General features: G+C 39.9%; 1 protein-coding gene across 5 annotated transcripts in view; it reads right to left on the bottom strand.

Annotated features, from left to right (window-relative positions):
- Positions 1-15,997, bottom strand: part of CTBP2 (C-terminal binding protein 2) — a 271,870-nt gene that overhangs the window by 123,693 nt on the left and 132,180 nt on the right. For 4 of the 5 annotated variants that reach the window (XR_012905668.2, XM_006136115.5, XM_014580066.4 and 1 more), the window contains one exon: positions 1,493-1,652. The exons of the other annotated variant lie outside the window; for it this stretch is intronic. Coding sequence is in view for 3 of the 4 variants with exons in the window: in XM_006136115.5 (XP_006136177.2) it covers positions 1,493-1,550 (58 nt within the window). In the remaining variant the exon portion in view is untranslated. The remainder of the gene's footprint in view (positions 1-1,492; positions 1,653-15,997) is intronic. 5 annotated transcript variants of the gene reach the window in all.

Below are 15,997 nucleotides of genomic sequence, written 5' to 3'. Positions count from 1 at the left end.
TATATGGATTGTATATCCCAGGAGATCACTAGGATTCCCCTCCCCACACTCAATTAATGGCTAACTAATTCACAGTAAGCTTAAAATGATAGCAAAGGAGTTACATTTAATTACTGTTGTATCATGAAAAACACAATCCATAACCACTACAGCAAAACATGTAGGGACTCAGTTGTGCAACCTAAGAAGTCTTATATGTTCTGCTGAAAATTGTTATAAAATATGCTTCCTGGCATCATAAACTTCAATGGGAGCTGTGTGCCCACATCCAAGAGTACAATTTCACTTGGGAGCATTTAAAGTAATACTTTTGAAGTTTAACTCTACAAGCCATTGTTCATGAAGATAGAAACCATCTACCAGGACAGACTCCCTTTAAATGTAAGTAATCACTCAGCAGACAAGATTTAAGCTACAGTTCCTTGAATGACACTCTGTTCAGTTTCTAGCTAATGCTTGTAAAAGTTTTATGAGATGAATGCTAGTTCTTATCAGAGAAGTATCTGCAAGCACAATGGAAAGTCTGAGGTTGTCTGGCACAACTTAATTTCTCTCCTAAGTAAATAAAAGCAGCTTAGGCCACCTGAAGTTACAGTGGAGATACATTAAGAACTGGCTGTCATTCTGCTGTGACACTGACCACAATGCAAAAAAGTAAAGGAAAAATGTACCTGGGCTAACACACCCAAACCCATGCTATGAATACAGAATAGATCCTGGCATCACACATTTGTTAATGAAGGAAAAACTGTTTGTCTAGCATGTTGAAATGTAACTGAATGATTGGACACAACAAATACATTTTAATTTTCATCCAGCTAACACAGAGAGAAATTGTCCATGTTGCTGAAGAGCTGGATTTATTCTAGCCTGAGGAGTATAGGAGTAAGGATGTCTCTGGCAAATCTCTGTTTTTTAAATTGCAATTTAGACCATGAATTGAAAAATAATTTGGTTTCGGAGTACCTGTCATAACTGACATTGCTCAAACAGTGTAACAAAATGCTAACCAGGATAGCATGGCATTGCCATGAGTGTGTGGACAAGAGAAGTAGTCAATTTGCATCCAGCAATCTCTCTCACATAGTCCGGGGCACCAGTACTTGTGTGACTTAGTGAGGGAATGCTGGGAAGAACTACCCCCTACTCATTTCTATTTGGAATTTAAGATTTTTCACTTCCATATGGGCTCCAAGGACAGCTCTTAAAGCAGCACCATCTCTGCAAGGCAATGTAAACACAAAGTACAAGTCAACATCTTGAAATGGTAGCATCAAGTCTACAAATAAGAGTACCGTTCCACTATAAATTACTAAGCAATGCAAAAGAGATGACCAGTAAGCTGAAATCTTATCATTAGAGGGTCATTTTCAAAACAGGAACAGGCATTTCATGTACAAACACGAATGCTAACCATACACGGGCAGTTGTACTTTCTTTTGAAGAATCTATGCAGGTTTTATTAGGAATATTGGATTATGCTCGGTCTTACCTTCACAAATTCTGTCCAATCGCTGTCGTTTGACTTTGTGTTTATCCACAAGTGCCATTCTTTACTGTATTTTGTAACTTTCTGATTCAAAAAGCAAAGCAGTCCTCCAAGAAGTCAGGAAAATTCACAGGAGTCTGAGTGCATAACGCCACAATAAACCCTGAAACAAGGAAAAAGAATCCTTTCATTTAGGGCTCTTGGTGCAAATGATGACAACGGTGTATGCTTGACATTCCTGTGGCCTTTCTGAAGTGAAAGTTACAAACCAAACACTTTCTAGCCATGTCCCAAATAGTCACAGATTTTATGCTGCAAATCAAGTTTAATCTTCCTTGCAATAAGAAAGAGCAACATTGTACGACAGCAGGGCAGTAGCTGTTAAAGTGTTTTTTTGTGCTTTCTATGTTTTATTTCAGCCTTAGAAACCTATTTCTAGCAGATAAAATCCATTAAACTGCATTCACAGGCTCTGAAAGATTAGAGACAGAGCAAAAGAAAAGTTACTTTTGCTCTTTTGATATCTCCCTGAACACATGCACTTTGGATATCAAGTCTTAATTCAACTCATATCCAGTAAAATACTTGTCACTGGAGCTAGAATTTTGGACTCCTGAACCTTCCAGCTCTTCATCTCTACAGAAATTTTTATATGTTGCCCACAATTTTTTATGCACAGCCCATCCATAACCATAGTTTGTTCTCGTTGTCACACTGAAAAGATTATTATTACACATTTGATTCTGGACATGACATTTCCAACAAGCACACACTTTAAAGGCTGCCACATATCGCCATCTCATTAAATAAAGCAATCTAGTAATTGCCAGGTATGGTTAATTTATAGAAAGTGTCTATAAAGGGATAAGGTCCCAAGTCTTTTCCACAAGAATTAACAAAACAGGCAAACACATGCATATTATTCATCAGTTTTATTTTAAACAGGTCACAAGTTTTGTTTAGTTCTTGAATACAAATATCTGAGCAGTCTTCACTTACACACAGACTTGAAGTGCCATTCCAGCACTTTAATCATAATCCTTTGGACATGAGTTTGCTTTTTAGAGCAATCACCATCTAAATGTGAAATGAATTGACATCTGATTTCCAGCAACTGCCAACCATAGGCATTAACATTTTACTAAGTAAAGCTATACTCCTAGTAATTCAGTGTTAACGCATCCCCTTTCAGATACTAAGGGGGAAGGTAGAGGAACATGACCTAGATTTTGATACGGTATCCTTGACTTGCATTAGGCTAACCTACTTGGTCCTCCAGTCATCAGCACAAGCTGGTGGTGTTTTACTGTTCATGTTTTGAAGTAAAGAAAAGGATTTTGTGGCAGCACTAGGAACAGGGTGAAATGAAGGAAGAGAAAGGGCAGGGAAAATTGCTTTTGTATGTACATAGGATAGAAGGACTAATAAGTTCTTGGTTTAGATTCCATTAAAATCCACCCATCACACACTAGATCAGGGCTACTTGTTGGAAGTCCCGGGGGCCACAATGATACTTAACAGCACATGCCGAGGGCTGCAACTTAAGTGTGGTTGCGTATACATTCAAATATATATGCAAATAGCTTCTTTCACACTAATGGGCATGAATACAAAGATTAAGAAAAGACTACACAACACACAGGCTCCATTTAAGTCAGTTCTGCTGCTATTAAAATGCAATATTTACCTAATTTCCACCCATATGACAGCAGTTTTAATGAGCAATGACAGTCCAGGAATTTAACTACTAAAATGCATATCAACAGAAGACCATTATATTGCCTACTTTTTTGTTTTGGCTCCCACTTGTGGGCCGCAAACTAACCGGGTCACGGGCCACATGCGGCTGACGGGCCACATGTTGAGTAGCCCTGCACTAGATTGTGAGTTACTATAAAGACACAAGTCTAATCGAAAGATTCTATGTACTTTAAGAAATCTGGCTCAAGAGTTAAAGATGCAAGGCCACATAGAAAACACCCAAAGACGCAAGTGGGTATACCCCATCTAATCACAGTAGCTCACAACAGCACACTGGTGTAGACATTGGAGATATCTTTTGGAACATCCCCTTCAGGTTTCCATGAATTCTTAGTGAGTTAAACACACCTCTCTACTTTTCTGCTGCATGTCCTGGCTATATTACACAAGGAGTTGCAGGACACTTCTCTGAATCTCAAAAAAAAGACAGTAAGTAGAGAGAAAGGGTAGCAAAGCTGCACACTGATTTAATGCCACATAGTGGTAGCAAAAGGCTACGACAGCAAGGAACTCTTGCTCAGAGAGCAATCAGTATGGATGGAGCTTCCAAGTTTCAGTTTTTTGAGACTCAATTAAAGAAAAGAACCATAAAGGGTTAAAATGGTCAAACCAAAAAAGTAGAGATAATCTCAAATTGTACACCATTCATTCAAGGTTACTACAGTAAGTCCTATGGAAAACTCTCTATTCCATTTCTGGTAGTGTTTCAAACTGGATGTGAAATACGTAAAATTCAACATAATAGATAAAATTATAAGTAACTCCACCTCATGATACAAAATGACAAGGACCATGGTTAACTTAGGGGTCTGGGAATTAGAAAACTTAGGTACGATGCCAAGAAACTGATCTTGAGCAATACACGTAACCTTTCTGTGCATGCTTCCCCTTCTGTGAAAAGGGGTAACAATACTTACCCACCTTTGAAAAGCCCTTTGAGATTGTCATATAAATGGCATTAACTCCTAAGCATTGTCATGAAACTTGAATATTTCCCCTTCATTTCCAACAACTAATTTTATGCACCCCCATCTCTCCCAAAAAAGGTCAGAGCAGGAACAATCTCCAAGAAAGCACAGGCTATTAATAGTTAACGAATGCAGTAAGCTAGAGTGAAAATGGGGAGGGGTTGAAGGCTCTAACAAATTTGCTGCATACCAAGATGACAATTTCATGGCGATTATTGTTATTATTATAAATGGTTATCAATTATGCATCACATTGATAGCTAATTTATAAAAAGAATAGGGTTGTGTTGGTACAACTGAATTCTGACTGATGGAAAATAGGCGATTTCCTGGTAGTTAATGGCCAATTTCCCAGCAATATGACTACAGTATAATCTCAGAGATTTATAGCAATAATTAATTGATTTTTTAAAATGTAAGGGATGCTACGGCGCACGATTCCCACTCACATTAATAATTAATGCAACATTCTAAAGTACCAAAACTTCCATTCCAGACACAGAAGCTTCCTAAAGACAAGAGCTTGTTATATTAAAAAATCAACTGAGTGTTAATGTAGATAAAGCCATACAAAAGAGATAGCATTTCCATTATCAGCATTTAAAAGATATGCAAGTCTTTTAATTTAATTAAATTCCACCCCACTCCCAGAGAGAGTTGGCTGGGCAGCAGGTCCAAGTAGAGAGTCTCTTTGGAGTTGGGTTCTTCCTGCACTGAGAGCAAGGCAGAAGAGGGTTAATTGTGGATCTCATGAGAGTTATGTATTGCGAGCAGGATCACGTGGGAGGTTCGCTATTATCCACAAACAGTAACTGCAGATTTAAGGATCTCATTGCTCAAAAATTGCCCCCAGCAGCCTTTTTCCCTTTCAGATCAGCAACATTTTCTCTTATGTTGCAAGAATAAAAGTTATTCCTTTGCACTCCCTGTTCTTCAACAGAAGACTTCCCAAGCAGTAGCCCCAGACTGCATACACCTTGTGGGATGGCTAAGTTAATGGTTCAGATCCCAAGTTCACATAATACTATTGCGACAAGATCTACGAGACCAGTCATTCGCTCACATTTTTTGCTTCTATACTTCCACAGATGGCAATATCATGCCCCTTCTTGTTCCTGCCTATTCAGGACTGCCCCTTTGATTGCATCCCATATGGACCATCATGGACAGCAATTTCAGGGCTGCTTTTTGAGGATTTGTTTTAAAATGTATGGTTTTATATTTATGTTTAATCAAGTGTATTTAATCTGTCAAGACTCCTAATGAATTTTAGGTTATTTATAAAAGATTCCAATTAACATAGTTACTACTTGGTAGTGACAGTTTCATGGAGCTAAACACTTTCACTGTGGTTGTATTTATGTTTCTTCTGATAAAGTTTATAGTGTAACGAGTGCAATCAAAACAGGCCCCGGGGCTTCCTTTACTCTCATTACCAAGACTCCACTTTTACATGCTCTATAATAAAACAAATCCTGACAATAAAAGTTCTCATTTACAATGGCTTCACTATTCATATGGTCAAATCTCCATTTATAAGTCTTTGCTCATTCCAGCTGCGTTGCACGTGACAATAATATTTTTCAGACTATAAACTGCACAAGAAATGCCTGTGTGAACATATGAAGAAAACTTTGTTACCTATACGTTACCATTGCCAGTTAGAATCTAAAGTTATATATTTGTATATTGGAGAACCCTGCAACAAGTGTATGTCAAATACAGTTTACAAGCCCTCGCACATCACTATCTACCAACTAAATTCAGTCCACCTACCCAGCCAAATATCTTCCATGGCATTGTCCCATTATCTTGCTTCTTCCCCTTGATTTACAAACCAAAATCTCCAGTCTTTTCCACCCTTCTTTCCAACTGTAGCCAGGAAAGGACATACACATCATAGTCTCCAGAAACAATATAGGTTCCCTCATTCATTATTGAACTGTATGGAGAATGCAAGTTCCATTTTGTGGAAGATATCGGGATTTCAAAATTTGGTTTCATTCTGATTAGGAACCCCCAACATTTCAAAATTCTCTGCAAAAGAATCACCCTCCCCAATTTGTTTCAAGACAATCACAATATTTCATTCTGAGAAAAATGTTTTGACTTTTTAAAATATTATATTTGGAATTTCAAAATGAAAATTTTGAAAGAAAAAGTGGAAGCTTTTCATCATTCCAAAAGTATCAACATGGGAATTTCAACCTGGGACTTTATTTTTCCCTCTAAACAAAATGTTGGTGAAATCAACATGATTTTGCAAAATGTTTTGTTTTGACTAAACTGCATTTTCTGATCTGCATTCTCTGCCCAGCTTTATTCACTCTATCGTTCCCTGGAGCATAGCTTTCTGCAAAGGAAAATAATGATAAATAATTGTGACCCCCTACCACAGACTAACAGCACAGCTTAATGTAATTTCCAGGAATGGGTCCTTCCTAATAATTTTAACCAGCCCATTTGTGTTTGACAGGTGTTTGTGATGATACCAAGCAGCAATAAGAACAGAACTTAAGAGACTATTAAAAATATGACAAGAGCACCTAGAGTGGGATTTGGCAGGCATGAATAAGCTGGAGAAAACCAGATGTGAATGGCACAAAAAAAGCAGGTCACTTCACATCCTAGACATAAAACTGAAAGAAAAGGTTTTTCCATGTTTGGTTTTCAGGACACAGCTAGTTGAGCACAAAACTTCTATTTACTCTTAATGATTTCTACATCCAATTCAATCTCAAAATAATCACAAGGTTAAATGTTATAAAAAATAAAACCAGTGTAAGCGAGCAAAACTTAAAAGTACCAGGGAGAACAGTTAGAACATAACAAATCTTGCCATACAATGAAATTTTAAAGAGTGAGAAAGAGGAAGACATTAAAAACACAACAACTGTAGTTGTTGGTCTTCAGCAAGATTAGGAAACAAGTGAAATGATTTACATATAGTAATTGCATGTCCTTGCTGGTCTCCAACAGTGTCTTTCAAAATGTAAATTTCCTTGAAAACACTGGGCCATTATGATAGCCTATTATTTATTTATTTTAAGGGAATCAGCCTAAACACAATGTTTTAAGGGTGGGAGGGACAAAAACCCTGATGCAAAACATTTTATGTAGCTTCTTAATACTGCATATATTAAACACCACACAGTCCATGAACCAGAAAATGGGAGAAAAGCTGGAAATGTTAGAATGCATTTTGTTCTCCTAAGCAACAGAAACGGATGTTTCCGAACAATGAAATGCATGCTGCTTAGTTTTTTTTAAAATTTTTGCCCATGCTGAGCATTTGTGTGAAAGTAATGAAGCCAAAAGCTGCTGAAGAGTAAACAACTCCACCCAAATCCACATAAGGAAAGCAAGGATGTTAAATTGTGTGTAATACGCGAATCGAGAAGTCGATAAGGGGGGAAGCTGCAGAGCCACAGCGGAGTTAGCTCCCGACCCTTGGAGCAAACTCTGCTGTGGCTCTGCCTTTTAAATGAAGTGAGAGCTAGGTGGCTCTTACTACATTTAAAACGCAGAGGCGCAGCGGGAGACTAGGCGCAACCTAGGACTCAGCTGTCCCAGCTCATGCCCAGGACCATGTTGAGCCTCTGCCTCCCCTCCCTTCCGAGACAGTGCTGGAGGGGGGGGACCAACTTTTAAGCTGGCTTCCCCCAGCACTGGCTCTGCTTCTCTCCCCTTGCTGCCTCTGAGGGTATGTCTACACTACAGATTTTTTTTTGGAAAAACTGTTTTTTCTGAAAAAACTTCAATTACGTCCACACTGCAATCACATTCTTTTGAAAAAAAAAATCTAAAGAACTGAGGGGTTTTTCCAACATTGGTAAACCTCTTTCTACAAGGAAGAAGCCTTTTTTTGAAAGAACTCTTTCGGAAAAAGCCATGTGTGGACAGGGAAGAGGGAGTTCTTTCAGAAGAAGAGGAAAGAGGAAAAAGCACAGGTGCCTTGGTGGCCATTCCGTCCGTAGTAATCACAGCTTACATGCGAGATAGCGTCCATTCAGTGGACGCTATCTGTCGACAATGTGCTTTCGCAGTGTGAACACTCTTTATCGGAAATTTTTTCAGAAGATCTCTTCCGGAAAAGTTTCTTCCGAAAGAAGCCTGCAGTTTAGACATAGCCTGATAGAGGCAGCAAGGGGAGTGGTAGTGGTGGTGGGGAAGGCGACTTGTCTAGTAGCGACTTGAATACCTGATAAGTCTTGGCTTATTATATATTTGACTACTCAACTAGTCTCTTACTTGTGGAACTACCACAAGAAAAATCAAATCTGGAGTTTAGCTCAGTCCTATGTCTAGTATAGAAGGAATGCCTATCATGTAGAAGACTAGGTGAAGTCTAATAAAAGAATTTAATTACTTATCACTCTATGCACTATTTTCCTATATAGATCTCTTGTAATAACTGTCTCTTTTCATATCCCGTCATTCCTTCTATCCTGGGGTTACCATGACAAAGGACTGCACAGAGAGGATGTTTGACCTGCCTCAGTCTATAACCATATTTACACATTAAAAGTGATGAGGAAATAAGAATCTGGGAATGTAATCTTGATCATATACTTCTTTTGCTGCCTTTGTAAGGACAGGTTCTTGCAGGGGCTTTTAGATTCTTGGATCACGAAGGATATATATTGGTGCTCTCTGTGTAGAGTCAGACCAAGAATACAGGAAAGTGGATTGACAATGCATTCAGTGATCCTGAAAGTGAGCATCAGATGACACCCGGCTTTGTAGATCTCTGTTGGCTCCACAGTCGCCAGCAAACCAGTTTCTAAAAGCTTCTTTCATGGTCCTGCCACTGGCCTGCTAGGTGACCTTGAGCAAATCATTTCAACTGCCAGTGTTTCTCTTACCCCATCTGTAAAAGGAGGATAAAGAGAATCATTTCCCCCTGTAAAGCACTTTGTGAGCTACTGACGAAAAGCCCTGTGTAAGTCCTTAGCATTTTTATTACGATATTTCTTTATTAAAATTTTATTGAAACAATAGTTCTGAGAGGGATGAACTCTCTAGTCCCCCATTAATCGAATTGGAGTCTTAACTCAAAAAGCCCAGCATTAACTATTTAACTGATGTTCATTTCAGCAGATGTAACAGAAAAGGTGTGGGATGAGGCCTGCAAGGGCTGAGAATCAGGTTTTGCGGCAAGAAGGGAAATGAAGAGGGCACTGCTAAGGTACAACAACAAGACAGCTAAAGGGAAGAGAAATGGAGAAAACAAAGTATTCGAACGCTTGAAGCGCAAATGCCTCCGACTACAATGTCTTTGTATAAATGAATGATAGCTGCTCAAATGAAATACCATGTTCAGTCCTTGACACTGCCCTCTCTAAAATTAGATACAGCAGAAATGGGGTGGGAGTGGTGAAGGGAGGGAGCTCAGAGACAGGCAACAACAAAACGGTGACATGGAAAGACTTCTACATGGAGAAGTTGAAAAAACAGTTTTGGCAACAATGTCCTTGGCAGGGTGGTTTCTTGGTCTTGAATTCAGAACCCCTGAAGCTAAAAGTACAAGCTTTTACTCTTTGCACTAAAGGACTAGCTCTCTCTTAGCACAGAGACGGGAGGTGATTGATAAAACTCAGTTCAGAATTCAGTCTAGGGAGACAAAGAGTTGCATGGTGTCAGCATGGGTTATACTCAGGTTAGAAAGATGAGTAAGAAGTGCCTAAAGGCATGCACAATAATGAATGGAATAAGAAGGTAGATCATAACACTTACCTTCTCACAATAAAAACAAAGATACAGGATAAGACACTTTCAACATGATATGAAAAGAAATGCTTTCTTTGGAGTTTGCAGAAGAGTTAGGAATAAACAGTAAGTTTTCAGAATGGAGAGAGGTTACTAGTGGGGTCCCCCAAGGGTCCTTACTGGGACCAATCCTATTCAAACTGTTTATAAATGATCTGGAGAAAGGGGTAAACAGTGAGGTGGCAAAACTTGAAGATACTAAACTGCTCAAAACAGTGCATGGTTGGCCTGTGGAACTCCTTGCTAGAGGAGGTTGCGAAGACCAGGAATTTAACAGGGTTCAAAAAAGAGCTAGATAAATTCATGGAGGTTAGGTGCCTCAGTGGCTATAAGCCAGGATGGGTAGGAATAGTGTCAGAGACTGGGAATGGGTGACAAAAGGGATTGCTTGAAGTTTCCCGGTTCTATTCACTCCTTCTGGGGCATCTGGCATTAGCCACTGTAGGATGACAGGGGACTGGTCTAGATGGAACTTTGGTCTGACTCAGTATGGACATTCTTATGTTAAGGTCAAAACCAACATGTGGGACTTACTGCCATAAGATACCATGGAAGCCAAAATCATCAAGAATCAAAAAAAAAAAAAAAAAAAAAAGGGTTAGAGATTTATATGAATAATAAGAACTACTGTTTTTGCATTAAGCAAAAAAACAAAGTAAACAACAGATAGAGTTGCCAGGTGTCCGGTTTTCACCTGGACTGTCCATTATTTGGGTCCCTATCCGTTAAAAAAACAAACAAACAGAAAATACCAAACATGAAATGTCCAGTATTTCCCGTTTCTCTCGGACGGAAGCCTGGAGGGGACAGTTTTCCCCTGCCGCGTCTGGCGGGGGAGTGAGGAGCACGGGGCCATTTAAAGGCTCAGCAACCTTTTTTGGGGGGAGGAAGGAAGGACTTAACATTTTGGTTTCTCGTTTTTTTTTTTTTTTTTGCTCAACCAAGTTTGCCATGTTCGGGATTTTTGTTGAAAGTATCTGGCAAGCCTAACAACAGATGAATAATGGCTATAGAGCCTCATACTCTGGAGAACCTCCATTTGACAAGGGTTAGCAAGAAACTTCCTCTATTCCACTGCTGTCCATTATGTGGCCTCTCTCACACTATTGGAGACAGGGTAACAGGCTGTGCCACAGGTCTGATTTGGTCTGGCAACTCCTGTGCTCTTCCATGCCTGAAAACTCCTGTACCTATAACTAATTTGCTAACCTGAGAATGCCCTCCAATCCCCCGAGTTAAAAGAACTCCTTATGCATGTGGTGTTCAGGCCTGCAGGATCAGGCCTTGAGGCTGGATTCTAAGTTGGGGCCGCCTGCAGCCAGATTCTCCTCGCCATTAAACAGAGCAGTCACATCCTGAGGGATTTTAAACCTTTACTAATTGGGTGGATTTTCTAAAGCACCAAAGGGAGTTAGGGCTCCCAGGTGCTGTGGTAATACAAATACATAATAAATAATAATGACTTTCAATGGGATCTGAGCACCTATCTTCCTCCAAACACCATCCAGGAGCTTTCAGTTAGCTACCTTATTGATTTGGAGTCTGATTTATATCCTAATGAAGTTAACTGGATGCAGAGGGAGAAGAGTTGACTAAAATTGTATTTGTCACCAAGATAGCCACTACTTTGGTAGCATACCTAACCGTTGGTACATGACTCTTGGCACACAAGGCTTCCAGCCTGTGAAATACCACCACCCTCCAAAAATTAAACAGAATTCTTGGTTAAGGTAAAATCGAAAACCAATTACATGTAATATTTTTATTAACATACTTTTATTGTTTCCAAGGACTCAGCAAGTGTTGGTAGCAAGGGATTCTTTGGGGATGACTAGCAGGTTCAATGGAAAACAATGAGCTTTTCACATCTAGGTCACTGGTTTGACTTCTGCCCAGAATCAGAATGATTAAAAGTGACATCTTCCAATAGCCATTTGGCAACCTTTCCAAAACTGTTCAGCGGTTCAGGTTCTACTGGGCATGTGTGCGCACCACGAAAATCACTCTCAGAACTGGCACTGTAGTTGACAATCTGGTAATGCTGACTTGATATATGGCAACTCTCAAGCCTGGAGGTTGTACCATGAGTCACAGCAGCACCGACTATGTGGCACCTTAGGCTATGTCTACTCTACCAGCTTATTTCAAAATAAGTTATTTTGAAATGATAACTCCCAAAATAACTATTTTGAAATGAGCTTATTCTTCTTCACAAGCAAGAGTTATTATTTTGAAATAACAAGCCCATCATTTGGGCAATGTGGATGCTCACCTTGTTATTTAGAAATAACTCCTTAGTATAGACCTGCCCTTAGAGACTAACAAAAGTATATAGTATCATGAGCTTTCATGGGCAAAACCCATTTCAGCAGATGATGAGCTATGGTAGACAAACATGCATTGACTTTGCCTATGGCCTATGCTGTTACGGTTCTGTCTTTAGAGAACTTCGCTCTCCAGTGCTGTCAATCACTACTGCCATTTTCCCTTTAATATTAAAAGGGGCACCATATAACAAAAAGTGATTGATTGAAGCTGAATCTAGAATGGTTGGGGAAGCTATTTTGTTATGATCAAAGATAAAACCTGGACAAAAAAGTGTAGTACATCTATTCCTGCAGTCTGGTGGAAAAAGCAAAAATACCACAGGTTAAACATCAGTAGTATGTTTCAATGGTAACGGGATCTCCCGTTTTAACACCTGCTGATTGAAAATAAAAAGCTACTCTCTCTTTAGTGAACTGCAGAGGAGAATAGAATAGTGTAGGATTTCTTCACACAAAAAATGCAGTTGTTTTAAGTAACTTTCTATTATATAAGTGAAGAAAACGTACCACAACTGCCTATGAGCCTATACTTCTGTTGTTCAACAGGAGATGTAGCAATGCAGCCTGCATCTGAAAACATTATACAACCAGATGAAGATTGTGCTAAGATATTAAGGTAGAATAAAGGGCCTGATTCTTCATTCCTGAACTCCCACTGATAGTATCTTTAATCTCTTCTATTGCAGCAAAGCTGCTTGTTTAATCAGCAAAAAGGGTCACAGTTAAAAGTGACCCGCAAAGGGAAAAAAAATTGGCTTGTGCATCTTTTTTCTTCTTTAGGAGGCACAGACGGTTTTTTGTTTCTTTTAGTCTTGATTTTGTATTTTTAAAGCTTCTTTTTCTGATAATCAGGGATGATCTAGACCAGTTTTCTTAAACTTTTTGAGGCGACGGAACACCAAACAATATTATTTTTTTATGCGGAACACCTATGAAAATGTTCTTTAAAAAAAATTGTCGTCAGACAAAAAAAGAAGTAACAAAAACAAAGAAGAGGTCGCAGCACACCTGCAAGGTGTTCATGGAACATCAGTGTTCCGCGGAATAGAGTTTAAGAAACACTGATCTAGACAGTGCTTGGTCCTGGTGTGTGGGCAGGGGCCTAGACTCGATAACCTCTCAAGGTCCCTTCTAGTTCTAGTGTTCTATGATTCTGTGATTTCATGTTTCACATAAGACATTAAGGTTCTATCTATCCTGAAAGGGTTAACCAGTTACTTGGTAAGTACCACAGTGCAGTGGGCCTGAGCAGCCCCTGCAGCATTCACTGGCACGGTGGGCATGGCTGGGCTGGGCTGCAGGCAGGTCAGGACCATGGTTAATCAGTTAACTTTTTAAAATGGGATTTTACATCCGTAATCCTGAAAGACTTTACAATGACTGGAAAGCTAGAGAATGACAGTATTACAAGAGCTATGAAAAAACTAAGAGGAGAAGGGATTTTTTTTGAGGTTATCCTTTAGACATCTTAAATGAACAATATCCCCAATCAGGTTCATGCACTGGCTCCCTAGCACCTCTGGAATCTGCCAGTTTGGAGGTGGGTGGAGGGTAAAACCAAGATCAGGAACTGCACTCAAGTCACCTAGATATCCTACAGAACACCTCCTCCTTCTAACAATCATGAAGTTCCCTTCTTCAGCATGTTTATCAAAATATCTAACCCAAGAAAAGGACACATCAATATAATTATGCTGACTGGCCAGTGGCCTTTTTTTATTATCATTTTAAATTCAAACAAGTGAAAACCATTTACCTCAAATCTAAAAGCCCCCCCCCCCCCCAAATCTTTGCAACACTGCAAAATGAAAATCAGCTTCCACATTTTTTAAACGAATGTCTTGGTAATTTATGAAAATTAAAACAAACACGAGGAAGTGCTTTTAAAGATCCAAATCTTTCTTTGAACGAAGCCCCCTCCTTCCCTATGAGATATTCAGTAGAGCATCAGAACCATCACAGCCAAATAAGAAATCACTGGGAAAAGGTGTCTTTATCTGCAGTTTTCTAAACTGAGTTATATGCTTATTTGACCATCAGAGGGCATTTTATACTAGGGAGTGAGCTGCCTGCACGCAGCTTGTGAACAGCACTGCTAAACCTCATCTGCAGTTGCTAAAGAACAGTTTCCATCTACTTTCATATAGCAGTTGTCACTTTTCAACCTTTCCGTATGCTGTACGTGGACAAGCAAGTAAGTGCAAGGACAAGAGGAAAATAAGATGAAACAGCCATGACAAAAAGCCGTGGTTAAACAAACACACTTATCAAACATACAGCTATTGCTGCTTCCTGGGGTTGGGCTTTTTCCCTCTCCCTGCCTCCGGATGCAAAATCCATCCTTTGTTAATCTCACGAGCAGATTATGTTTTAATTTTTAAATGATTAACTGAGAAAAATTCTAAATCATGTCATGGCACCATGATCTGTCTCCTGAACCAGAGGTTAGAGCTTATCTCTGAGAGCTGAACAAGGATAAATTGAACTTCCAAATTGTTAAAAGACAGGACATGGCCATTTACATGCAGATGGCTCCCTCTTGTTGCTAATGTGTGCTCAAATGTGGAATCTAAACATTTTTAAACTATTGCTGGGTAGGAATCCACACACACAGCTACTCGCTTTCCTTCCCCACACATGCACGCTCTCAGGACATTTTCTGTCTGTCTACTTGCATATAAATCAAATTAGGGAAAAACCAATCTCTTTTATACCAATCACATCTTTATGCCCATCTCCTCTCATATACTCCCAATTCCTCTGCTCAATCACCAACATCAGTCTCAACACTGAGCTTGCCTCTTACTTCTTCTGTCACCACTTATGCCCGGAAAGACCCCCTCACCCCAATTATTCATGCCGCCACTCTCCCCTTTAACACCCAGGTGAAAACTCACTAGCACAATACCCACAAGTAGTGAGTTCATAATGAGAAATATAAAATACAGCCCAAAAGATACTAAATTATTCTCTCCTGTGGATAGCCAGTGTGCCCCCTACCTTTGTGGTATCTGCCTTACAGGCTATAAGCCAGTGGTCACCAACCAGTAGATTGGGATCTATCAGAAGATCTTGGAGCCTCTGACAGATGATCCTCAGTGGTTTGGCCAGGAAGCTATCAAGTGCTGGCACTTCAGTTGCCCCTCCACCTCTGCCTTGCCCTCTGCCTTGGAGCTGCCTCCCTAGGAACCTTTTGCTTGCAGTGCAGGGTGTGGAAGGAAGAAGGTGGGAGCACTGATGTCAGGGTGTCCCTCCTACCCCCACTTCTATACCCTATCTTCACACAGAGAGAGGAAGTTGGAGGGGGTTTGGCAATGCAAATCTCTGTCGCTCTCACATTCTGTGTGTGTCATTCTCACAAACACACACTGTCCTTCACTCTCATACATGGGGCGGTTGTTGTTACTTCTTGTACTGCTTGCAAAGTGTGTTATTTGGTTTTTGACTGCTCTCTGCATTTCATAATTTTCATTTCTCTCTTATGCTTCAATTTAATTATTTGATTCGTGAGTTCTAAAATGCCTTACTTTGCAGGGCAGGGGGGGGCAATAATTTTTGCCTGGGGGCCACTTCAAAAATTGTAAAGGGGTGGGGCCTAAATGTGAAGGGGGTGGGGTCTGATTGGTCTGGGGGTGAGGAAGCCTCTTTGCCCCCCCTTCCCACTAGGCACTTTGAAGTGCTGC

This window comes from Pelodiscus sinensis, chromosome 8, assembly GCF_052426305.1.
Source record: "Pelodiscus sinensis isolate ZL-2025 chromosome 8, ASM5242630v1, whole genome shotgun sequence".
NCBI lineage: Eukaryota > Metazoa > Chordata > Testudines > Trionychidae > Pelodiscus > Pelodiscus sinensis.
This window is presented reverse-complemented; position numbering and strand designations above follow the sequence as displayed.